Source organism: Musca domestica, unplaced genomic scaffold (genome assembly GCF_030504385.1).
Source record: "Musca domestica strain aabys unplaced genomic scaffold, Musca_domestica.polishedcontigs.V.1.1 13, whole genome shotgun sequence".
In the NCBI taxonomy this organism is placed as follows: Eukaryota; Metazoa; Arthropoda; class Insecta; order Diptera; family Muscidae; genus Musca; species Musca domestica.
In genome coordinates this window covers 17,282,129-17,309,823 of record NW_026712172.1, presented here as the reverse complement: position 1 = coordinate 17,309,823, position 27,695 = coordinate 17,282,129, and the positions used below count along the sequence as shown (strand labels likewise).

At 31.2% G+C, this 27,695-nt stretch overlaps 1 protein-coding gene across 1 annotated transcript in view; it reads right to left on the bottom strand.

Annotated features, from left to right (window-relative positions):
* Positions 1-27,695, bottom strand: part of LOC101896376 (potassium voltage-gated channel protein eag) — a 274,849-nt gene that overhangs the window by 40,139 nt on the left and 207,015 nt on the right. The window contains exons 6-8 of the mRNA XM_059118706.1: positions 10,937-11,068; positions 5,584-5,690; positions 5,372-5,515 (exon numbers count right to left, since the gene is read on the bottom strand). Coding sequence (XP_058974689.1) covers positions 5,372-5,515; positions 5,584-5,690; positions 10,937-11,068 — 383 coding nt within the window. The remainder of the gene's footprint in view (positions 1-5,371; positions 5,516-5,583; positions 5,691-10,936; positions 11,069-27,695) is intronic.

Genomic DNA, 27,695 nt, shown 5'->3' with positions numbered 1-27,695 from the left:
AGAGCAATATGTTCCCTTATTTTACGTGAAAAAATTTCGCAAATTCCTCCATAACAAAGAATGTTATGGCCAAAATACCAAAACAGGTCATAATTAAAATAAATCATACGCACGGTGGTCCAGATCTTTAAAAATCGTTTTGTGCCAGCAAAATGTCGCAAATTTTTATGGGAGGAATATATAATATAAAAAACAATATCCTTAAGACAATTAAGGGGATTTGAAAAGCATACAGGGACAATTTGGGGGCTTGACGTTAAAAAGATCAATGTAGAAAAACTATAGGTAAAATTATTCCTCAAAGTATCTGAAAATTTTAATAATTTTAGCTCAGATTTTTAATTATGAACATTTTGTATTAAAGAACAATATGTTCGCTTATTTTTCGCTTGAAAAAATTTCGGAAATTGCTCCATAACAAAGAATGTTATGGCCAAAAAACCAAAACAAGTCATAATTAAAATAAATCATACGCAGTGTGGTCCAAAGCTTCAAAATTGGGTATGGCCCAACAAATTGTCACAGATTTATATGGGGGAATAAATAAGATAAAAAACAATGACCTTAAGCTAATCAAAGAGAATTGAAAAGTATACAGGAACAATTTGAGGGCTAAATATTAAAAATATCAATGTGAAAAAAAGTACTAAAAATTAATCCACAAAGTTTCTGGAAATTTTTATCATTTCTACCTCAAATTTTTTCCTTATGAACATTTTGTATTAGAGAGCAATATGTTCGCTTATTTTTCGTGAAAAAATTTTGCAAATTGCTCAGTAACAAAGAATGTTATGCCCAAAATACCAAAACAAGTCATAATTAAAATAAATCATACGCATAATGGTCCAAAGCTTTAAAACTCGTTTTGGGCCAGAAAATTGTCACAGATTTATGTGGGAGGAATATATAACATAAGAAACAATGTCCTTAAGACAATTGAAAAGTATACAGGAACAATTTGAGGGCTTAACATTTAAAAGATCAATGTGGAAAAAAATTAATCCACAAAGTTACCGCAAATTTTAATTATTTTTTATTTAGATTATTCCCTTATACAAATTTTGTATTAAAGAGCAATATATTCCATTATTTTTCGTGAAAAAGATTTCGCAAATCGACCCATATAAAAATATGTTATGCCAAAAATACCAAAACAAGTCATAATTAAAATAAATCATACGCACAATGGGTCAAAGATTTAAAATTCGTTTTGGGCCAGTAAATTGTTGAAAATTTTTATGGGAGGAATATATAAGATAAAAATCAATGACCTTAAGATAATCAAAGATAATTGGAAATTATACAGGAACAATTTGGAGGCTAAACATTAAAAAGATCAATGTGGAAAAAATGTAAAAAAATTTAATCCACAAAGTTTCTGGACATTTTTATCATTTCAACCTCAGATTTTTTCCTTATAAAAATTTTGTATTATAGAGCAATATGTTCCCTTATTTTTCGTAAAGTTTTCGCAAATTGCTCCATAACAAAGAATGTTATGGCCAAAATACCAAAGCAAGTCATAATTAAAATAAATCATGCGCATGGTGGTCCAAAACTTAAAAATTGGGGTTGGCCCAACAAATTTTCACAAATTTATATGGGGGGTATAAATAAGATAAAAACAATATCCTTAAGATAATCAAAGAGAATTGAAAAATATACAGGAACAATTGGGGGGCTTAACACTATAAAGATCAATGTAGAAAAAATGTTCTGATAATTAATCAACAATGTTCCTACCAATTTTAATATTTTTTCCTTTAGATTTTTTCCTAATGAAAATTTTGCATTAAAGAACAAAATGTTCCCTTATTATTCATGAAAAATTTCTCAATTTGCTCCATAACAAAAAATGTTATGGCCAAAATACCAAAAACAAGTCATAATTAAAATAAATCATACGCACTATGGTCCAAAGCTTTAAAAATCGTTTTAGGCCAGCAAATTGTTACAGATTTTTATGGGAGGCATAAATAACATAAAAAACAATGACCTTAACATAATCAAAGGGAATTGGAAAGCATACAGGAACAATTTGAGGGCTTAACATTAAAAAGATCGATGTGGGAAAAATATAAAATTAATCCGCAAAGTATCTGGAAATTTTAATTATTTTACTTTAGATTTTTTCTTATGAAAATTTTGTATTTTAGAGCAATATGTTCCCTTGTCTTTCGTAAAAAAAGAATCGCAAATCGATCCATAAAAAAGAATGTTGTGCCCAAAATACCAAAAACAAGTCATAATTAAAATAAATCATACGCACAATGGTCCAAAGGTTTAAAATTCGTTTTGGGCCAGCAAAATGTCGCAAATTTTTATGGGAGGAATAAATAAGATATAAACTAAACATAAAAAGGGTCAATTAGGGAGTCCTAGTCATAAAAGTAGCCCGTATAATATGTTATTTTGCAATAAATGAAAAAACTCCCTTTTTTATTTAAAAAAAAAAAAAAATATTTTTAGGAAATGTCACCAATTTTTTTTAATTTTGTATTTTGCCACGTTATGTTTTCTTATGTTTGGTGAAGAAATTACACAGATAACTCCTAAACTGAACAAGTTATAAGAAAAATACCAAACAAACTCAAAATTAAAATAAATCATACGCCCTATGGACCAATACTCTAAAATACGTTTTGGGGCAATATATTAACACAAATTTGTATAGAAAAAATATTCTTAAAATAAACCAGAGCATGGGTTAATTAGGGGGTCTTATTTTTGAAAATAGTTCGACTTTTTTCAGGCTGTTTTGAAATAAAAAAAATAAAATATCATTTAATCGATAAATAATAATTATTTTTAATATACGAAACAAACTTTCAATAATTTTTGTATTTTCTGAGATTATGTTTTCTTAAGTACGGTGAAGAAAATTCACAATTAGCTCCGCATCTGAAAAAGTTATGGGGAAAACTACGAAACACAATCATAATTAAAATAAATCATACGCAGCTATGTACAAAGTTTTAAAACTCGTTTTCCACCACTAATTGCCTAAAATTTATACACGACATCTAATGCCAGAAATATATCATATAAGAAAGAAGCAAAATTAAAAAAAATAAAAATTTCTTTACAAAAAAATAAAATAAAAAAATATTTTTTTCTTTTATTTTTTTTTTTATATTTTATAACCGCTTTGTAACAATAAATGTTATTGGGTATCCCTAACTTTTGGTAATTTTGTATTTTGCCATGATATGTTTTCTTAAGTTCGGCGAATAGCTCCATAACAGAAAAAGTTATGGACGGAATATCAAATAAAGTCATAATTAATATAAATCATACGCCCTATGGTTTATAATTCATAATTGATTCATAATTGGTTTTTGTCCAAGAATTTACCCAAAATGTATATGAGAGGTATATGTAGTATAAAAAACACAGATAAACCTTCAGTTAGTAAGTCTTGTGGAGGAAATTTTAAGGTTTCAAACTGTATTTGAATAAATTAAGTAAAACAAATAAATAAATCCATAAATGATATTTCCTGATATAGGTTTATTTTTTTCTTGTAATTTTGTATTCTGCTATGCTATATTACCTTAATCTTGGTGAAGAAGTGATTTAAAAAAGCTCTATAAATAAACAAAAGCTCTAAATAAAACACAAATAAATAATTACATAAAATCATACGCCCTATGGTCTGTAGCTCTAAAATAGAAGTTTAACGAACAAATTTGCCTACATTTATTTATAATGGATATTTAAAAGAAAAATGAATTCTAATGAAGGCAATCAGGATGTCTGATTCGGGATACAGTTAAAATTGTCATTCACTTTTAAGAAAATGATACCAAATGAAATATAATTTTTCGTTTCATTTTTTTTTCAATTTTTGAATTGAATTAATAAATGTGACTGCTTTTTCACGGAATTCTTTAATGGTGCAATTTTGTATTATTTTCGGTTATGTTTACTTTAGTTTGGCCAAAAACATCACTAAAATTGCTTCATAAATGTAAGAGTTATGAAGGAAACAAAATATCGCCCTGTAATTAAAATAAATCATACGTACTATAGTTCCTACAAGAAAACGTGGATTTTTACTAAATATTTTTATGAATTTGGAACCAAAAGTAGATCTGATTTCGAATTTGGTACGAATTTAGTACAGCTATTTCTAGGACGTAGTTAAAATAATAATTTAATTTTAATTTTATCAAATTTGTCTTTGCATGTTTTTCAAAATATTTGATAGAATAATTAAATATGAACATTTTTTTGAAGAATTCCTTAAATTCCATAATTTTGTATTATTTCTGAATATGTTTACTTGAGTTTGGTCAAAAAATTACTCAAATTGCTTTATAAATGTAAGAGTTATGAAGAAAACAAAATATCGCCCTGGAATTAATATAAATCATACTCACTATGGTTCCTACCAGAAATCGTTGGTTTTTAAGGAATATTTATGTGGAATAGAGTTAGTAAGTATATCCGATTTATATATATTTATATAAAAGTTAATTATAATTCATGATTCAATAAATACCAATTTAAATAAAATTTTTCGTTACATGTATTTTTAAATTTTGAATTGGATTTAGATATTGAAATATTTTGTTGACGAGATCGGTGAATGTGATAATTTTGTATTATTTCTGAATATGTTTACTTGACTTTGGTCAAAAAATTACTGAAATTGCTTCATAAATGTAGGAGTTATGAAGAAAACAAAATATCTCCTTGGAATTAATATGAATCATACGCACTGTAGTTCCTACCAGAAGTCATTGGTTTTTAAGGAATATTTTTATGAAATGGAAGCAAAAAGTATATCTAATTTCGAATTTAGTACAAAATTAGTGAAGTTATTGATAGGATTTTGTTAAAATAATAATTCTATTCAAATTTTATAAAATTTGTCTTCACATGTTTTTCAAAATATTTGATAGAATAATTAAATATGATTTTTTTTGAAGAATTCCTTATATTCCATATTTTTGTATTATTTCTGAATATGTTTACTTGAGCTTGGCGAAAAAATTACAGATATAACTTTATAAATAAAAGAATTATGAAGAAAACAAAAAATCACCCCGGAATTATTATAAATCATACGCACTATAGTTCCTACTAGAAATCATCGATTTTTAAGGAGTATTTTGATGGAATTGGTACAGTTATTATTGGCATTTTATATTAAGAATGATTCCAGCAAAATTTCAACACATTTTGAAGAGCCCTTATTCAATATTGGTAAAAAGCACCATCGTTAAAAAGGTGGATTTACATTAGATCACCAAAGTAACCATCAGATCTTTAACCAAATTTTTTAATTTTATTTTTTTTTTTTTTTTGAGGCATTTAAAGAATTTATTCATGCATTTTTTGTTTGAGTATTTCCTCTTCAACTCACCATAATTGCTGTATAAAATGTTAGACATAATATAACCCAATCCCATATGGCTTTAAATGCACAATAATGCAATAAAATGTGAGGTGGTGTTTTAGGCGCTTCCTGTCTATACTGGGGCATAATATCCGCACTAAGGGACATCATCTGAAAAAAATACGAAGGATATTAAAATTATGTATAAAAAAAGTTAACAAGTATTGACTCGCACTTACATGAGCCAAATTTGATTGTTTCGTTGGATCCTTTAGCGTTGGCAGATGTGCGCTGAATTGACGACTTCTCGTTACCGATCGGGCCAATTTCGCAAATTTCGATAGACCTAAAACTGGAAAGTTGAAAAATCAATTTGTCAAAACACACAGATAGACACTAAGAGACAGAGAGACAGTTAACACCGAGAAGGACAGAATGAAGAGAGAGAGAGAGACACACATACATCTATATAAAGAGAGAAAGGTAAATGGCTGGAGAAAATTTTAGTTAGTAATAAAATGCAAAAAAAAAAATCCATACAAGTTTTAATTTTTTTTAAAGTTGAAATAAAAATCATTCATAGTTTTTGAAAAAAAATCTCTTTTTGGAATTTTTGGGAGTTTTTTTTTCAAGTGAAGTTTTTAGTCAATTTACTTAAAATAATGCTCGAAATTATAAAAAAAAGTTAAAAATAAAAATTATTTTGTGAGAAATAATAAATATTTTATATATCTTCCCCCTTTGAGAAATTTATTTTCCGACGGGAAATTCATGTTCTTCTTTAAGGGAGAATTTTATCTTTTATGCTACACAGTCCAGGAAAAAAAATAATAACCGGAAAAATCCAGTAGATTATGGAAGTAGAGTTAAAAATTAAAGAAATCTGTATCGACGCTTTGAAATTTTAAATCGCAAAGTAACCTAAATAGAGGCTGCAATTTCTTCCCTCTTCAACATATCTTTGATACTCTTAAGGATTCCTTGGAATCCGATCATTTTAGGTAGATAAAATGTCTTTGGCCGAAGATTATTTTGGTCAAAAATTTTAATCCTAAAGAGAATCGTTGAAAGGGTACTCTATTTGGTACTTTCAAAATATGGTTCAAAACTCCGTTTAAATTTGGAAGTCAAAATATTTCGTAAATTTATTTGTCATAAAATTCTACTATAGGTTCCAGAAGGCATCAAAAGTCTTAGTCTTACGTAAATACCAGGAATTCAGGGTGAGATGAGAAAACTGCAACCAACTTCAGACTGCTGTCATTTCTAAGCCATTCATCAGACATCTGTTAAAATTATTCCAGTGACAGCTCATTATATTGTTTACAAACGTGCAAAAGCATTTTGGTGAGAGTTTTCCAGAAAAAAAAATTTCGGAATCCAAGCGTGATAGTGTGATTTCTTTATATTTGGCTGGAAAACCACAAGTGGCTATCGTTAGAGCAATCCAGCATTTAAATGTGAATAAATCTTTAGAGTCTCGTACCATCGCTCGTTACCGAGATACTGGTAGCGTAGCCCGACGAAGTCAAGGAAGTGGACGAAAGAAAACAGCAACATCAGCAGAAATGGTTCGAGAAGTAAAGAAGCGACTTGAACGAAACCCGCATCGCAGTGGTCGAAAAATGGCTCGTGAGCTGAACATATTGCAATATTCCTTCGATTCGGCAAATATTGAAAAATGAGCTCGGGTTAAAGCCAAGTGAAATTCCAAAAAGTGCAAGAACTTACACCACAACAGAAAGAAAATAGACTCAAAAGCCCTAAAGAGTTGCTTTGCTTGGCCGAACGTAGTGAACTGCCGAATGTGGATTTCTCCGTCGCGGATGAGAAAACATTCTTTGCCCAGCAGTTTGTAAACAAACAAAACGATTGTGTTTACTTGCCAAAGAGGTCAGCTGAAAATGTGCACCTTCGGTTGTCCACCAGAAGTCAAGCGCCGGTCATGGTGATGGTGTAGGCCGCCATAACAGCCGGTGGTCGTTCACCGCTCTTATTAATCGACCATGGCATCAGAAAAAATGCCGAATATTATCGCGAAAATATTCCGGAGGGTGATGTCGACGGGTTTTACATGATTATCGAATTGACGGCTTCAACCATGATGCACCATTGCACAGGCGTTGCGATACGATGCTTCGGCCAACGCCCCTTTGGAATTACCCAGAGTTCTCTTAGAAAGTGGTAGCCCTCCACAGAGTTCTAAATCTATTTCGCAGGTACCAATTCGAAGATCAGCTATATGGGCTTCACTTCCCTCTTGGAAAGGATTCTGGAGGGTTTATTTAAGCCTTGGGCACGCAAACATTTTGGCCGCATACCTTGAACATTCCAACAGGACTCAGCACCATAGCACCATCGCACTCAGCACGCGCCACGCAAGAATGGTTACAAAATGAGGTTCCTTGCTTCATTTCCAGAGCACAATGGCCACCAACAAAATCTCCGGATACCAATCCGTTGGCCTATTGTGTCAGGAGTATACTGGAAACCTAGGTTGGCACTAAAAAAAAATACCAAAGTGCTGATCACCTCAAGCAAGCGCTTCGCCCGGAATGGGCCAAAATACCGGATAGCAACAGTTGGGCAGCGCAGAGCAACATTTGGGCAGCGTGTGACGGTTTCATTGGCCGTTTGAAGTCCATAATTCGTGCCAAAGGTGACCAATTCGAACAAAATTAAACTTATTATAAATATCAGAAAAAATTCCGAATATTTTCGCGATAATATTCTGGAGGGTGTATTAAAGCCTTGGGCACGCCAACATTTTGGTCGCAGACCTTGGACATTCCCACAGGACTGTCCAACACCATCGCACTCAGCACACGCCACCCAAGAATGGTTACAAAATGAGGTTCCTCGCTTCACAGCAAGCCCAGCGCACAATGGCCACCAAAATCTACGGATATCAATCTGTTGGACTATTGTTCTTGGAGTATTTTGGATAGCAAGGTTGCCACTAAAAATACCAAATTGTCGATCATCTCAAGCAAGCGCTTCACCCAGGGAATTGGACAAAATACCGCAGAGCAACATTGGGGCAGCCGTTTAATGGCCATAAATCGTGCCAAAGTTGACCAATTCGAACAAATCTAAACATAGTCTAAAATTTGATGTTATTTCCGACATTTTTTTACTTTCATTCAATAAAATTTAAAAGACAAATGTAAAAATGATGGCGTTTGACTTTGTTGCAGTTTTTCTTTATCTCACCCTAAATACCGAAAATCAGAGGTTTCTATAGACTTTTAATTCGAAAATTTTCAAAATGTTGAAGTGGGCGGTGAAGGGACTTTTCCACTCTATTTATGTTATTTTGCAAGTGTTTTCTATTTTTCTATTTTTAGCTCTTCTTTCATAATCTGCTGGATTTTCCCACTAATTTTTATTCATAATATTTTTTTATACCCTACACCACAAGGTGGTCAGGGTATTATGTCTTTGTGCATTTGTTTGTAACAGGCAGAAGGAAACGAGATAGACCCATAGTTCCTTTTGATGATCTGCATAGAATCACATTCTGAGTCGATTTATGCATATCCGTCCGTCCGTCCGTCTGTCCATGTATTTTTGTAAACAAAGTACAGTTCGCATTTATTGCTCGATCCAGATGAAATTTTGCAGAAATCATATGTTTGGCCCAAGGACGAACCCTATTGAAATTGGAGATAATCGGTAAAAATATCCCATTTATATCTTCGTCCGATTTGCCTTTTATTGTGCACCAGAACGTATAATATCAGTCCGAATAGTATGGAATTTTGCCCATACAAACAAATTAGGACTGCAAATAAGTATGCCAAATTTGATCGAAATCGGTTCAGATATAGCTATAGCTCTCATATATATTCTTCATCCGATTTGTTATTTTTTGTACTCCGCAGTCGTAATATGCACTTTGTAACAACGATATTCGGGGATATATAACAAATACAGCTCAGAAATATCTTTGCTAAATTTTATCGAGATCGGTTCAGATTTGGATATAGCTCCCATATATAACTTCGTCCGATTTATATTTTATTGTGCACCAAACGTCTAATATTTGCTCAAATGGGATGAAATTTGGCACTTACGACTGAATTGAGTCTGAAAGTTAATATGTCAAATTTGGTGAAGATCGGTTCAGATATAGCTATAGCTCCCAAATATATTGTTCATCCGATTTGTTATTTTTGGTACTCCGCAGCCGTAATATGCACTTTGTAACTACGATATTTGGGGAAATCTATCAAATACAGCTCAGAAATATATTTGCCAAATTTTATCGAGGTCGGTTCAGATTTGGATATAGCTCCCATATATAACTTCGTCCGATTTGCCTTTTATTGTGCACCAAGCGTCTAATATTTGCCCAAATGGCATGGAATTTGGCACTTACGACCGAATTGAGTCTAGAAGCTAGTGTGTCAAATTTGGTGAAGATCGGTTCAGATATACCTATAGCTCCCATATATACTATTCACCCGATTTGTTATATACGTTACCCACAGCCATAATATGCACTCCGTAACAACGATATTCAGGGAAATATATCAAATACAGCTCAGAAATATCTTTGCCAAATTTTATCAAGGTCGATTCAGATTTGGATGTAGCTCCCATATATATCTTTATCCGATTTCAAATTAATTGTGCACCAAATGGCCAATACAAGTCCGAATTTAAAAGATACAAATGCTTCGGCATATTTAGTCTTTTTAACTTTAAATTATAATTATAATCATAGCGTGTATGATTGAATTCTCCCATAAAAACTGTTAATTGTTATGTGGAGCTTTACTAAATTAGCAAAGTGGTATAGGGTATCATAAAGTCGCCCCGCCCGACTTTAGGACTTTCTTTACTGTTTTTTTTTTTTTTTTTTTTTTTTTTTTGTAAATTAAAAAATCTAAAAATTGCTGATAAAACTGTCATTGATAGGAATTGCTTAAGGAATTTTCGAAGTAATATTTTTCCCTTTTGGAAATCCTATTTTCCGGTAGATTTTTTATTTTCTTTTATTTTTTCCATTTTCCAAAAAATAAAATCTTTTAACATCGAAAGAAATAAAATTCGCTAATAAAAATGTGTATAAAAAAAATTACTTAAGAAATTGGTCGAAATAATATTTTTCCCTTATGGAAAATGTATTTTCCTGGTAGATTGTGCAAATGAGGAAAATTGAGTGTTTTATGGATTTTTTCTGTGGCACACATGCATGCATTGCCCCGTACAAACCATTTTCCTAGAGAAAATAATTTAAAAAATAAGAATACATAAATGTTCTTTGTACATGGTATTTTTGGTTTATATACAAAATTTTCAACATACAGTGGAACCTCTCTAAAGGGGACTCTGGGAGGGCCAAAAATTTCTTTGGTATGTAGGAATTTCTTGAAGTGTTAATGAATATTTTTAAAAGCCCAAAACAATTGATTTTGCTTGCTATCCTCCTCTTTGGAGAGGTTCCACTGTATATATCCTTGAAGTATTATTTTTTTTTTTGTTTTGAAAAAAAAAAAGAACACGCACACACACAGTTACATTGAAATATTTACAAGTATTGAAACAAGAATTTTTGAGTAGGGCATTCTTTTTTTTTTTACTTACCACCTTTGGTATCTTCGCTGTCGATTGGCTGCTTGAGGGCGGTTATATCGCGAAATGTTAACAGGAACAACACAACCAGATCCCTTTCGTTGCGTATGGGTGCAACCTGCAGTAGCAGCCATAGTGGAGTTTCTGGAAAAAAGAAAACAAAAAAATAGGAAATTATTTTTTATATATTTCATGAAAAGGGGGGGGGGGGAGGTCTTAATAAAATTGGAAAAACTCAGTTAAAGGACTTTCAACAATTATTCAATCCTTTTAAAGATTCCTGGCCTTTGGGAAAATTTGAAAAATTTTATAATAAACCGGATTCTGGACCTGAGTATTTTTTTTTTAAATCCTTTAAATAAAAAATAAACGTGTACCAAAACAACTAAGTTCGACCTGGCCGAAATTCTAATACCATCCACAATTTGGAAGGAACTTGAAAATTTTCAAAAAATTACGAAAAATACCGTTATAACTTTATTCGGAGGCTATACGAAGACGTGTCTCTGCATAAGTATTTTTTGTCATAGGCTGTAGTACCCATTAACATCTTCAAATACGAAATTTGAAACAATTCCGGTGAATAATGTAGCTAAAATCATCAAAATACCGAATACCGTTATATGGGAGCTATACGAAGACGTGGACCTGCATACGAAATTTTTAGGCATAGGCTGTAGCACCTATTGTAAATTTCGAAAACAAAAATTTGTAAAGATTCGGATGGATAATGCGCTAAAATCATCCAAATACAGAATACCGGAAGGTACTGTTATATGGGGGCTATACGAAGACGTGGACCTGCAAACAAGATTTTTAGGCATAAGCTGTAGTGCCCATTTAAAACTTTGAATACGAAATTTGAAACAATTCGGGTGAATTTAGTCGCTACATCAATCAACAAAATACCGAATATCGGGAGGTCCGTCATATGCGTTCAGAAGGTCTTCTAACCATAGAAGAGCTTCTAAAGCACTTCTAGCCATAGAAGAGGTTCAGAAGGTCTTCTAACCATAGAAGAGCTTCTAAAGGTCTTCTAGCCATAGAAGATCTGAAAAAGGACTTCTAGCCATAGAAGAGCTTCAAAAGGTCTTCTAGCCATAGAAGAGCTTCAAAAGGTCTTCTAGCCATAGAAGTGCTTCAGAAGGTCTTCTAGCCATAGAAGAGCTTCAGAAGGTCTTCTAGCCATAGAAGAGCTTCAGAAGGTCTTCTAGCCATAGAAGAGCTTCAGAAGGTCTTCTAGCCATAGAAGAGGTTTAGAAGGTCTTCTAGCCATAGAAGAGCTTCAAAGGGTCTTCTAGCCATAGAAGAGCTTCAGAAGGTCTGCTGGCCATAGAAGAGCTTCAGAAGGTCTGCTGGCCATAGAAGAGCTTCAGAAGGCTTTCTAGCCATAGAAGAGCTTCAGAAGGCCTTCTAGCCATACAAGAGCTTCAGAAGGTCTTCTAGCCATAGAAGAGCTTCAGAAGGCCTTCTAGCCATAGAAGAGCTTCAGAAGGTCTTCTAGCCATAGAAGAGCTTCAGAAGGTCTTCTGGTCATAGAAGAGCTTCAGAAGGTCTTCTGGTCATAGAAGAGCTTCAGAAGGTCTTCTGGTCATAGAAGAGCTTCAGAAGGCCTTCTAGCCATGGAAGAGCTTCAGAAGGTCTTCTAGCTATAGAAGAGCTTCAGAAGGTCTTCTAGCTATAGAAGAGCTTCAGAAGGTCTTCTAGCCATAGAAGAGCTTCAGAAGGTCTTCTAGCCATAGAAGAGCTTCGGAAGGTCTTCTAGCCAAAGAAGAGCTTCAGAAGGTCTTCTAGCCATAGAAGAGCTTCAGAAGGTCTTCTAGCCATAGAAGAGCTTCAGAAGGTCTTCTAGCCATAGAAGAGCTTCAGAAGGTCTTCTAGCCATAGAAGAGCTTCAGAAGGCCTTCTAGCCATAGAAGAGCTTCAGAAGGTCTTCTAGCCATAGAAGAGCTTCAGAAGGTCTTCTAGCCATAGAAGAGCTTCAGAAGGTCTTCTAGCCATAGAACAGCTTTAGAAGGTCTTCTAGCCATAGAAGAGCTTCAGAAGGTCTTCTAGCCATAGAAGAAGCTAATCCAGAATATATATACTTTGTAGGGTCTATCATGAATATTTCGAGGAGTTACAGCGAAATGACAAAGCTAATATACCCTCCACAGAATGGTGGAAGTTATAAAAATATTTAAAGAAATTCTAAATTGCAATCATTTTAAGGACCCCTGGCCTAGCAAATTGTAATTATTTTCCAGAAAAAAAAATTGCAATAGATTCTATAAATAATAAAAATTGGTGGGCTCGGAGAAAAATTACGTACCTCAATTAGTTTTTAATCCTTCCAAAAAAAAAAAAAAAATAAATAAATAAAAAAATAAATAAATAAAAATAAAAAAAAATATTTAAAGGACTTCCAACAATTATTCAATCCTTTGAAGGACCCGTGGCCTTGAGGCAAAATTTAAATGATTTCCCAAAAACTAAAATATTTTTTTTCCAAGAAATTCTATAAAAATAAAAATTTCTGGGCTCCGGGATAAATAACGGACCTTAATAAATTTCCAACCTTTAAAGGACTTTTTAGCCTTTGACATGGATGCCACTGGCTTTAAAATTGCTTTGGTCAAAAAGTGGTGTCAGCAATTTAACAGACACCACAAACAAGTTAAACAAAAAAACATGTCCTACATCCTTCCCCATTTTCAAATTCCAATACCCTCTCCTCCACTCCATATCACCCCAAATCATTGGCGAACATTCAGCAAAAATTTGACTGCATGCATGCATGACATCCTGTGTTCTGGTCATTGCAAACACGACCATAAAATGCAACAATTCTGTAACTCGAACAACAACAACAGCATCTTTTCGGAGCTCCCCGAAATTGAGCCACAAATAAATCGTTTCCAATAACATGGTCAAACTGAAATGTCCATACAGGGTACAAGTAAGTTATGCTCCAAAGGACTCATGTCCTTACATCGAGCAGTTGTCATTCAACAAGGCATTGGCATGTAAGACTGCGGTTTTTCGTCTTTCTTCGGGCAACATTGGCACAGGCACAAAAATTCAATAACAAGGTGTGCATGATGGGCTATTTGGGGCCTTAAGGACTGGGCATGTCCTTGGCGCTTGAAAATTTAATTAAAAATTGTTTTCTTTTTTTGCAAAGAAAATCCAAAGAGGCCAATAAAATTGAAGAGCAAGAAAATTTTATGATTTTCAGCAGAAAAATTAAAAAAAAGAAATGCAGCGAAAACAAGAAATTTAAAACCCATAATCAACCCCTTATCCTGTGGATGTCCTGGCAGCGTTGGCAGGACGGGGCTTATCTCTTGTGGTGGAATCAATATTCATTCCCAATACTATAGGCAGTGCTGGAATAACTTTTTGATGTTTGCAACACATAAAAATTGAAAAAAATATTTTGATGTCAAAAAAATGTATAAAACGTATAAAATGTATAAAACGTCACAAACCTCAGAATTTGCATTTTTACATACTTCAGTGTAATGCATAGTGTTTTTTCAGGTTTACAACCATGAAAAGTGTGTAATAAACATATAATACCTGTGTATAAAATGTATAAAACATAGAAGGAGGTAAAAAATAACTTTTGTTTTTACGCCAATTTGGTGTACGAGATCCGGTTTAGGTTTACAACCACGAAAAATGTTTATATATCACAAATCAGATGTGTATAATATGTATAAAACTTGTAAAAAACGTAATAAAGAGTGTTCTTTATACTGCAATGGTATATTTTAGGTTTACAACTACAAAAAATGTATAAATTCAGAAAATGACATTTGTATAAAATGTATAAAACCTGTAAAAAACCTAATAATTAGTACTATTCATATACCAATGTACTGTGGGAGAATTATTTGAGGTTTGCAACCACAAACAATGTATAAATACTGAAAATTACATTTGTATAAAATGTATAAAACATGTAAAAAACTTAAAAACTAGTATTCATCATACTGCAATGTATTGTATGTGGGTTATTTTAGGTTTACACCCACGAAAAATGTATCAATACCGAAAATGGCATTTGTATAAAATGTATAAAACCTGTAAAAAAACTTAATAATTAGTACTATTCATATGCCAATGCACTGTAGGAGAATTGTTTTAGGTTTACAACCACGAAAAATGTATTAATACCGAAAATGACATTTGTATAAAATGTATAAAACCTGTAAAAAACTTAAAAATTATCATTATTCATATGCCAATATACTGTAGGAGTATTATTTGAGGTTTGCACCCACGAAAAATGTATAAATACCGAAAATGGCATTTGTATAAAATGTATAAAACATGTAAACAACCTCAATACCCTTTTTCTTAACGCATCAGTATATTGCATTAATACTATTTTGGGTTTACAACCACAAAAAATGTATAAATGACATTTGTATAAAATGTATAAAACGTGTAAAAAACTTAAAAATTAGCATTATTCAGAATTGTTTGAGGTTTGCAACCACAAAAAATGTATAAATACTGAAAATGACAATTGTATAATATGTATAAAACATGTAAAAAACTTAAAAACGAGTATTCCTCATACTGGAATGTATTGTGTGTGGACTCTTTTAGGTTTACAACCACAAAAATTGTATAATTACCGAATATGACATTTGTATAAAATGTATAAAACATGTAAAAAACTTAAAAATTAGTACAATTCACATGCCAATATAATGTAGAAGTATTATTTGAGGTTTACAACCACGAAAAATGTATAAATACTTAAAATGACATTTGTATAAAATGTATAAAACATGTAAAAAACTTAAAAACGAGTATTCATCATACTGCAATGTATTGTATGTGTGTTTTTTTAGGTTTACAACCACAAAAAATTTATAAATGCCGAAAATGACATTTGTATAAAATTTATAAAACCTGTAAAAAACCTCAATATATTGTTTCTCAACGCATCATTAAATTGTATGAAGATGATTTTAGGTTTACAACCACAAAAATTGTATAATTACCGAATATGATATTTGTATAAAATGTATAAAACCTGTAAAAAACTTAATAACTAGTACTATTTATATGTCAATGTACTGTAGGAGAATTATTTGAGGTTTGCAACCACGAAAAATGTATTAATGCCAAAACTGACATTTGTATAAAATGTATAAAACGTGTAAAAAATTTAAAAACTATTATTATTCATATACCAATGTACTGTAGAAGTATTATTTGAGGTTTACAACCACAAAAAATGTATTAATACCGAAAGTTAATTTTGTATACAATGTATAAAACATGTAAAAAACATAAAAACGAGTATTCATCATACTGCAATGTATTGTGTGTGGGTTATATTAGGTTTACAACCACGAAAAAAGTATTAATACCAAAAATGACATTTGTATAAAATGTATAAAACTTGTAAAAAACCCCTATACAGTTTCTCTCAACACATCAGTATATTGTATGAAGACTATTTTGGATTTACAACCAAGAAAAATGTATAAATACCAAAAATGAAATTTGTATAAAATGTATAAAACTTGTAAAAAACCTTCAATACAGTGTTTCTCAAGCCATCATTATAATATATGAAGACTATTTTGGATTTACAACCACGAATAATGTATAAATACTGAAAATTACATTTGTATAAAATGTATAAAACATGTAAAAAACTTAAAAACGAGTATTCCTCATACTGCGGTGTGTTGTGTGTGGACTGTTTTAAGTTTACAACCACAAAATATGTATAAATGTAGAAAATGACATTTGTATAAAATGTATAAAACCTGTAAAAAACCTAATAATTAGTACTATTCTTATGCCAATGTACTGTAGGGGAATTATTTGAGGTTTACAACCACGAAAAATGTATAAATACCGAAAATGACAATTGTATAAAATGTATAAAACATGTAAAAAACTTAAAAAGTAGTAATCATCATACTGCACTGTATTGTGTGTGGGTTATTTTAGGTTTACAACCACGAACAAAGTATTAATACCAAAAATGACATATGTATAAAATGTATAAAACGTGTAAAAAACTTAAAAATTATCAATATTCATATGCCAATGTATTGTAGGAGAATTATTTGAGGTTTCCACCACGAATAATGTATAAATACCGAAAATGACAATTGTATAAAATGTATAAAAGATGTAAAAAACTTAAAAAGTAGTAATCATCATACTGCACTGTATTGTGTGTGGGTTATTTTAGGTTTACAACCACGAACAAAGTATTAATACCAAAAATGACATATGTATAAAATGTATAAAACTTGTAAAAAACCCCTATACAGTTTTTCTCAACGCATCAGTATATTGTATGAAGATGATTTTAGGTTAACACCCACAAAAAATGTATAAATACTAAAAATGACATTTGTATAAAATGTATAAAACTTGTAAAAAACCCCTATACAGTTTTTCCCAACGCATCAGTATATTGTATGAAGATGCTTTTAGGTTTACAACCAAGAAAAAATGTATAATTACTGAAAATGGCATATGTATAAAATGTATAAAACGTGTAAAAAACTTAAAAAATATCATTATTCATATGCCAATGTACTGTGGGAGAATTATTTAAGGTTTGCAACCGCGAAAAAATGTATAAATACTGAAAATGACATTTGTATAAAATGTATAAAACATGTAAAAAACCCCTATACAGTTTTTCTCAACGCATCAGTATATTGTATGAAGATGATTTTAGGTTTACAACCACAAAAAAATGTATAAATGCCGAAAATGACATTTGTATAAAATGTATAAAACGTGTAAAAAACTTAATAATTAGTACTATTCATATGCCAATGCACTGTAGGAGAATTGTTTTAGGTTTACAACCACGAAAAATGTATTAATACCGAAAATGACTTTTGTATAAAATGTATAAAACATGTAAAAAACTTAAAAACTAATATTCATCATACTGCAATGTATTGTATGTGGGTTATTTTAAGTTTACTACCACGAAAAATGTAAAAATACCGAAAATGGCATTTGTATAAAATGTATAAATCATGTAAAAAAACTCAATACCCTTTTTCTTAACGCATCAGTATATTGTATGAATACTATTTTGGGTTTACAACCACGAAAATGTATAAATGCCGAAAATGACATTTGTATAATATGTATAAAACGTGTAAAAAACTTAAAAATTACTATTATTCACATACCAATGTACTGTAGGAGAATTATTTAAGGTTTACAACCACACAAAATGCATAAATACTAAAAATGACATTTGTATAAAATGTATAAAACGTGTAAAAAACTTGAAAATTATCATTATTCATATGTCAATGTTTTGTAGGAGAATTATTTGAGGTTTGCACCCACGAATAATGTATAAATACCGAAAATGACATTTGTATAAAATGTATAAAACCTGTAAAAAACCTAATAATTAGTACTATTCATATGCCAATGTACTGTAGGAGAATTATTTGAGGTTTGCAACCACAAAAAATGTATAAATACCGAAAATGGCATTTGTATAAAATGTATAAAACTTGTAAAAAATCCATTTTAGTCTTTACTTATGAGCCAGTATATTGTGCGAGAATCCGTTTAGGTTTACAACCACGAAAAATGTATACATACCACAAATGAGATTTGTATAATATGTATAAAACTTGTAAAAAACAGCAATACCATTTTTCTCAGTGCACGAATATATTGAAGGAGGATTACTTTAGGTTTACAACCTCGAAAATTTTATAAATATCTTAAATGAGATTTGTATAATATGTATAAAACGTTTAAAAAACTGGAAAACGTCATTTCTTTATGCACCAATGTATTGTATAAGATTTACCGTTGGTTTACAACTACGAAAAATGTATCAACACCACAAATGAGATTTGTATAAAACGAATAAAACCTGTAAAACTGTTAAAAACGAGTATTCTCCATATTTCAATTGATTGTATGCGTATTTATATAGGTTTACAATCACAAACATTTTTTAAATACAGCAAATGACTCTTGTATAATATGTATAAACCATGTAAAAAACTAGAAAATGTCATTTCTCTATGCACCAATATATTGCACAAGGTCTGCCCTAGGTTTACAACCACGAAAATTTTATATATACCACAAATTAGATTTGTATAATATGTAGAAAACGTGTAAAAAACTTAAAAATTATTATTATTCATATGTCAATATACCGTAGGAGTATTTTTTGAGGTTAACAACCACAAAAAATGTATAAATACGGAAAATGACTTTTGTATAAAATGTATAAAACATGTAAAAAACTGGAAAACATCATTTCTTTATGCACCAATGTATTGCACAAGGCCTGCCCTAGGTTTACAACCACGAAAAATGTATATATACCACAAATGAGATTTGTATAAAATGTATAAAATGTATAAAACCTGTAAAAAACTTAAAAACGAGTATTCCTTAAATTTCAATGGATTGTATGCGTATTTATATAGGTTTACAACCACAAAATTTTTGTAAATACAACAAATGGCACATGTATAATATGTATAAAACATGTAAAAAACTGGAAAACATCATTTCTTTATGCAACAATGTATTGTATAAGGTTTATCGTAGGTTTACAACCACGAAAGATGTATAAACACCACAAATGAGATTTGTATAAAATGTATAAAATATGTAAAAAACTTAAAAATTATTATGATTCACATGCCAATATAATGTAGGAGAATTATTTGAGGTTTACAACCACACAAAATGTATAAATACGGAAAATGGCTTTTGTATAAAATGTATAAAACATGTAAAAAACTGGAGAACATCATTTCTTTATGCACCAATGTATTGCACTAGGTCTGCCCTAGGTTTACAACCACGAAAAATGTATAGATACCACAAATGAGATTTGTATAAAATGTATAAAACGTGTAAAAAACTTACAAAATATTATTATTCATATGCCAATATACTGTTGGAGTATTATTTGAGGTTTACAACCACAAAAAATGTATAAATACGAAAAATGACTTTTGTATAAAATGTATAAAACATGTAAAAAACTGGAAAACATCATTTCTTTATGCACCAATGTATTGTATAAGGTTTACCGTAGGTTTACAACCACGAAAAATGTGTAAACACCTCAAATGAGATTTGTATAAAATGTATAAAATCTGTAAAAAACTTAAAAACAAGTATTTTAATGGATTGTACGCGTATTTATATAGGTTTACAACCATAAAAAATTTAAAAATTTATTTAATTTTAAAAAAACTTGTAAAAAACGTCATTATAATTTTTCTCTATATACCAGGATATTGCACATTGTAAACTGTAGTTGTTTTACTACTATGAATTTGTTAAAAAAAAAAGAGTTTAGATCATTTGAATCGCCAGAATATACGGTTTATTACAAATTGTATAAAACGTGTACAAAGTGTCGAAAACCTCAAAAAAATTCACATATTTGTGTTGAAATGTAATTTTTTACTTTTCATTGTCTGACAAACTATCCCAGAAAACTTTAGGATGTTTGAATGGACAAAATATTTAGTTTTTTTTTTACAGATTGTAAAAAACGTATAATATGTCAAAAACCTCGAAAAATGGACAAATCTACAGTTTTTTACAAAATGTATAAAACGTATAATATGGCGAAAATTTCAAAAAAAAAAAAAACATTTTTGTGCTGAAATTGGATCGTTTACTATGCTTTGTGTAAAAAATTATCCCAAAAAACTTTATGACATTTGAAGGAACAAAATAATCAGTTTTTTACAAATTGTATAAAACGTATAATGTGTCGTAAACCTCAAAAAATCGCAATTGTCTTTTTATGGTTATTTATATAAAAATTAGTCCAAATGAAAGCAGAAATTGTTAATTTAAAAAAATGTATAAAACGTATAATACTGTGTCAAAAACCTACAAAAATAGACACTTTCGTAATAAACTGCGGGTTTTATTGTTTTTTTTTTTTTTGTTAAAAAATATACCAAAAATGATTTATGCCATTCAAATAGGTAAAATATACAGTTTTTCTACAAAATGTATAAAACGTATAATATGTCAAAAACCTCAAAAATCGGACTATTTTGTGTCGCAATGGTTTTTTTATGGTTATTTATATAAAAATGAGGTCAAATAAAGGAGAAAATTTTTATTTTAAACAAATGTATAAAACGTATAATATGTCAAAAACCTCAAAAAATATACACTTTCGTAATAAAATGAGGTTTTTGTTGCTTCTTTTTTGTACCAAAAATGATTTAGGTCATTCAAATAGGGAAAATATACGGGTTTTCTACAAAATGTATAAAACGTATAATGTGTCGAAAACCTCTGATTTTAAGCATTTTATGTTAAAATTGTTAGCTTATGGTTATTTTTTTAAAATTTAAATCAAATGAGTGGGCAAAGTTTGCAATTTTGACAAAATGTATAAAACGTATAATATGTGTCAAAAACCTCAAAAATGTGTTTTTTTTATTAAAATGGGATTTTTATTTCTCCTTGTTGTGTAGAAAATTAGTCCATATAAAAAAAGATTATTAGAATGGACAAAATGTTAAGTTTTTTACAAATGTATAAAATGTAAAATATGTCAAAAACCTTAAAAAATTGACACTTGTGTCTTAAAATGCAATATTTTATAATTTTTTATGTTACAAGATATCCCGAACATAGTTAAGGTCACCTCAGTGGACAAAATTTAGAGTTTTTTTTACAAAATTTACATATTTTTACAAAATGTAGAAAACGTATAATACGTCAAAAACTTCAAAATATGACAATTTTGCCTTGCAGTTGTTTGCTTATGGTTATTTTTTTTTAATAATAAGGGCATATGGGTGGGAAAAATCTGTAATTTTTATAAATGTATAAAATGTATAATATGTATAATATGTCAAAAACCTCAAAAAAATTACAGTTTCGCATTATTTCTAGATTTCTAGACTTCTCGAAACTATTGCATTCAAATTAAGGCCATTGGAATGGAAAAAATTAATTTTTTTACAAAATGTATAAAACGTATAATATGTCAAAATCCACAAGAAATGGACACTTTTGTATTAAAATTAAGTTTTTACCAATTTTTATGTTATCCCAAGCATAATTTAGGTCACTTTAATGAACAAAATATACAGTTTTTTTACAAAATGTATAAAACGTATAATATGTCGAAAACCTCAAAATTTAGCAATTTTCAGTTTCAATAATTATTTATGGTTATTTTTTACTTCTAAGAGCATAAAAGTGTGAAAAATCTGTGATTTTTACAAAGGTATAAAAATGTATAAAATGTCAAAAACCTCAAAAAATGTACACTTTTATATTAAAATTAAATTTTAACTACTCGAAATTATTGCATTCAAATTTATGCCATTGAAATGGAAAGAAATTTCAATTTTTTACAAAATGTATAAAACGTATAATGTGTCAAAAACCTCAAGATATGGACACTTGTGTATTAAAATTCAGTTTTTACTAATTTTTATGTTACAACATATCCCAAACATAATTTAGGTCACTTAAATGGACAAAATATACAATTTTTTTACAAAATGTATAAAACGTATAATACGTCGAAAACCTCAAAATTGAACAATTTTTAGTGTCAATAATCATTTATGTATATTTTTTACTACATGAAAGTGGGAAATTTCTGTAATTTTCACAAAAGTATAAAATGTCAAAAACCTCAAAATATTTACTCTTTTGTATTCAAATACAATTTCTTAAAAATATTTTATGTTACAAAACATTCCAAACATAATTTAGTGCATTTGAATGGACGATATACAATTTTTTACAAAATATACATTTTTTTACAAAATGTATAAAAACGTATAATACGTCCAAGATTTCAAGATATGACGATTTTTCATTGCAATTGTTTGATTATGGTTATTCTTTAATAATAAGTGCATGTGTGTGGGAAAAATCTGTAATTTTTACAAAATGTCAAAAACCTAAAAAATTGGCACTCTCATATCAAAATTCAATTTTTTACAATTTTTAATGTTACAAAATATCCAAAACATAGTTAAGGTCACTTGAAAATGTACACTTTTTTACAAATTGTATAAAACGTATATTATGCCGTAAACCTCAAAATCGAGCAATTTTAGGTTGCAATTGTTATTTATTTTTATTTTTTAATAGTAAAGGCGTATGGGTGGGAAAAAACTGTAATTTTTACAAATGTATAAAGTGTATAATATGTCAAAAACCTCAAAAAAATTCAATTTTATATTAAAATTAGATTTTTACTACCCGAAATTATTGCATTCAAATTTAGGCCATTGCAATGAAAAAAAATCAGTTTTTTACAAAATGTATAAAACGTATAATATGTCAAAATCCACAAGAAATGGACACTTTGAGCAATTTTGAGTTACAATTGTCATTTATGGTTATTTTTTACTTTACTTTTAAGGGTTTATGTGGGAAAAATCTGTAATTTTTACAAATGTATAAAACGTATAAAATGTCAAAAACCTCAAAAAATTTACACTTTTGTATTAAAATTAGATTTTTACTATTCGAAATTATTGCATTCAAATTTAGGCCATTGGAATGGACAAAATAAACAGTTTTTTACAAAATGTATAAAACGTATAATACGTCTAGAACTTCAAAAAATCTTTATTGTTGTATTGAAATTATGTTTTTCTTTGCTACTTTTTATATCACAGACTATCCAAAATGAAATTAGGGATTTAAATTAACAAAATATCGAGTTTTCTACAAATGTATAAAATGTATAATACGTCAAAAAACTTAAAAATTAAAAAAAAAATTGTGTTACAATTGTTTGTTTATGGTTATTTGTTCAAAATTTAGACAATATCAATGGAGAGAATATAAAATTTTTACAAATGTATAAAACGTATAAAATGTCAAAAACCTCAAAAAATTACATTTTTGTACTTTTTAATATCACCGACTATCCAAAATGAAATTAGGGCATTTAAATCCACAAAATATTCAGTTTTCTACAAATGTATAATACGTCAAAAAAAAAAACTTAAAAATTTAAAAAAAAAAAATGTGTTACATTTTATGTTTAAGGACATTTGTATAAAATTGAGGCAATATAGATGGAGAGAATATAAAATGTTGACAAATGTATAAAACGTATAAAATGTCAAAAACCTCAAAAAAATGTACACTTTTGTATTGAAAGGATTTTTTTTTTGCCAAAAATAACTGTCTTTATGTGATGTAAACCTTGAAAATTATGTTTACAATAGATTTGGTAATAATATCTAACATAAATTACGACATCCCATCCCTGGGTGCAAATACAGAGTCCATAGTTGGCACAAATGAACAACTCTTTCCGTTTTATGTTCAGCATGGATGAGCTGAACATTTTACACCATTGAACGGAAACCTCGTGATAATTAGCAACGAAAATTGCTGAACAGTAGCCTTAAAAATTCAGTGAAGTGGAGGAATATTAGGGTGGTCCAGCAAGACAAAAATAAATTGATTTCGGATTCCAAAAAAAAAAAAAAAAAAAAAAACGAAGCTCTTCTTATACCTTTTTATCTGAATTTGGATCCTTGAATCCTGCTCTCTGCCCCCTTTCCGTCCCACCCTAATATACCCTAATTGCAAAATTCAATAAAAATTAAAACCCACCATTGAATGTTCGATCCATGAGCCATAAAATAAAAAGAGCAGCAAAGAGCCACACATTGGTCAATTGATTTTACGCTACCAAGAAATGACTGCTTCGGGTCAGCGAGAGCGGTGAGGCGTAGAAATTGGCCGTCCAAATATGGCCCGGCAGTTACACAAAAATAACCCCAAACAATTAAGGTGTGAAAATGATAATGGGCTGCAATTGGCCTCTTCAACAGATCATCGTCTATTAAATACGAATTTATTGGAAAATTGTTGACCCCTCCCCTCCCCTCCCTTCCCCTCCTACATCACCTGGCCCTCGTCTTGGCCCTCGTTTAACGGTTGTTTGCTGATTGATAGGCAGTTGTGTTTTATTTACTCTGATTGTGTACCAGTTGTTGATTTGCTGGAAACTTGGAACTAGGAAAAGATTTGGAGAGAGGGGAGAGGGCAGGAGATATTTCGGAAAATCGAAAATTGCATTAATGTTTCGTTGCGGGTGTGGCTGAGTATATGTAGCACTATGGCGTATACATTTCATTTCAATTTCCTTCTAAAGGAAATCACATGTTATTTGCCAAAAATGAAAGGTTTTCTGTCCGGGCAGAAGTTGAAAAGCGTGTCAGAGGTTTTAGGAGAGGAATTTTAAAATTAAATATTCATTTAGATTCAACTGAAAACTAAAATAAAATAAATAAAGACTCAATATCTTTTGGTAAGGAAAAATTCTTTGGCAAAAAAAATGTTTCGGACCCAGGTCAGACCATTTTTAGAAAAAAGTCTGCGGATTTTTTCCGCCTAGAAAAAATCTCTCTGGGAAAAAGTCTGAGGATTTTTTTACTTAGGATTTTGTCCGCCTTTGGACCCCAGGTCTGAGGACTCTTTCCGCCTAGAAAAAATCTCTCTGTGACCCCAGAGGATTTTTTCCGCCTGGAAAAATATATTTTCTGGGACCCCAGAGGATTTATTCCGCCTAGAAAAAATCTCTCTGTGACCCCAGAGTATTTTTTCCGTCTATAAAAAATCTCTCTGTGACCATAGAGGATTTTTTCCGCCTAGAAAAAACTACTCTGGGGCCCCAGAGGATTTTTTCCGCCTAGAAAAAATTACTCTGGGCCCCAGAGGATTTTTTCCGCTTAAAAAAATTACTTTGGGACCCCAGAGGATTTTTTCCGCTTAAAAAAATTACTTTGGGACCCCAGAGGATTTTTTCCGCTTAAAAAAATTACTGTGGGACCCCAGAGGATTTTTTCCGCCTAGAAAAAATTACTCTGCGACCCCAGAGGATTTTTTCCGCCTGGAAAAAATTACTCTGGGAACCCAGAGGATTTTTTCCGCCTAGAAAAAAAATTCAGTGGGAGCCCAGGGGATTGTTTCCCCCTAAAAAAATCACGCTGAGACCCCTGGTCAAAGGATTTTTTCGCCTAAAAAATCTCTCTGTGACCCCTGGTCAAAGATGTTTTCCGCCTAGGATTTTTTCCGCCTGGAAAAAATTCTGAGACCACTGGTCTCATGGATTTGTTCCGCCTAGAAAAAATTCCGAGACCACTGGTCTCATGGATTTTTTCCGCCTAGAAAAAATTCCGAGACCACTGGTCTCATGGATTTTTTCCGCCTAGAAAAAATTCCAAGACCACTGGTCTCATTGATTTTTTCCGCCTAGAAAAAATTCCGAGACCACCCTGGTCACAGGACTTTTTCCGCCTAGAAAAAATTCCGAGACCACTCTGGTCACAGGATTTTTTCCGCCTAGAAAAAATTCTGGGACCCCCCAGGTCACAGGATTTTTTCCGCCTAGAAAAAATTCTGGGACCCCCCAGGTCACAGGATTTTTTCCGCCTAGAAAAAATTCTGGGACCCCCCAGGTCACAGGATTTTTTCCGCCTAGAAAAAATTCTGGGACCCCCCAGGTCACTGGATTTTTTCCGCCTAGAAACAATTCTGAGACCCCCCCTGGTCACTGGATTTTTTCCGCCTAGAAAAAATTCCGAGACCCCCCTGGTCACAGGATTTTTTTCGCCTAGAAAAAATTCCGAGACCCCCCTGGTCACAGGATTTTTTTCGCCTAGAAAAAATTCCGAGACCCCCCTGGTCACAGGATTTTTTTCGCCTAGAAAAAATTCCGAGACCCCCCTGGTCACAGGATTTTTTTCGCCTAGAAAAAATTCGGGGACCCCTGGTCTCATGGATTTTTTCCGCCTAGAAAAAATTCGGGGACCCCTGGTCTCATGGATTTTTTCCGCCTAGAAAAAATTCTGAGACCCCCCTGGTCTCATGGATTTTTTCCGCCTAGAAAAAATTCTGAGACCACTGGTCTCATGGATTTTTTCCGCCTAGAAAAAATTCTGAGACCACTGGTCTCATGGATTTTTTCCGCCTAGAAAAAATTCTGAGACCACTGGTCTCATGGATTTTTTCCGCCTAGAAAAAATTCTGAGACCACTGGTCTCATGGATTTTTTCCGCCTAGAAAAAATTCTGAGACCCCTCTTGTCACAGGATTTTTTCCGCCTAGAAAAAATTCTGAGACCCCTCTGGTCACAGGATTTTTTCCGCCTAGAAAAAATTCAGAGACCCCCCCTGGTCAGCTAGAAAAAATTCTGAGACCCCCCCTGGTCACTGGATTTTTTCCGCCTAGAAAAAATTCTGAGACCCCCCCTGGTCACTGGATTTTTTCCGCCTAGAAAAAATTCCGAGACCCTCTGGTCGCAGGATTTTTTCCGCCTAAAAAAAATTCCGAGACCCACCTGGTCACAGGATTTTTTTCGCCTAGTAAAAATCTCTCTGAGACCCCTGGTCAAAGGATTTTTCCGCCTCGAGAAAGTTTCTCTGTGACCCCAGTTCAAAGGATTTTTTCCTAAGAAAAATTTCTACCCCATTTGTGGTTTTATTTTTGATTTATTTCAACACCCCCTTCCCTCAGATTTCCTCCGGCCATCTGCGGCTTTTATAGTTTTGTGATTTGTTATTTATTTACATGTCAATGTCGGTATGTCGACATATCCTCTTATATTGTTTTTATGTACGAATGGATGTAAGTCCTTTATTTGTTTTCTGTTCTGTTGGAAAAAAAAAACAACAACGACAACAATCAAATGAATTTCAGAAGAGATGCCAAAGGTGAGAATATTGTTATTGCTGGGGTGTTGCTCAAGTGGTCGGAGAGGCAGAGCTGG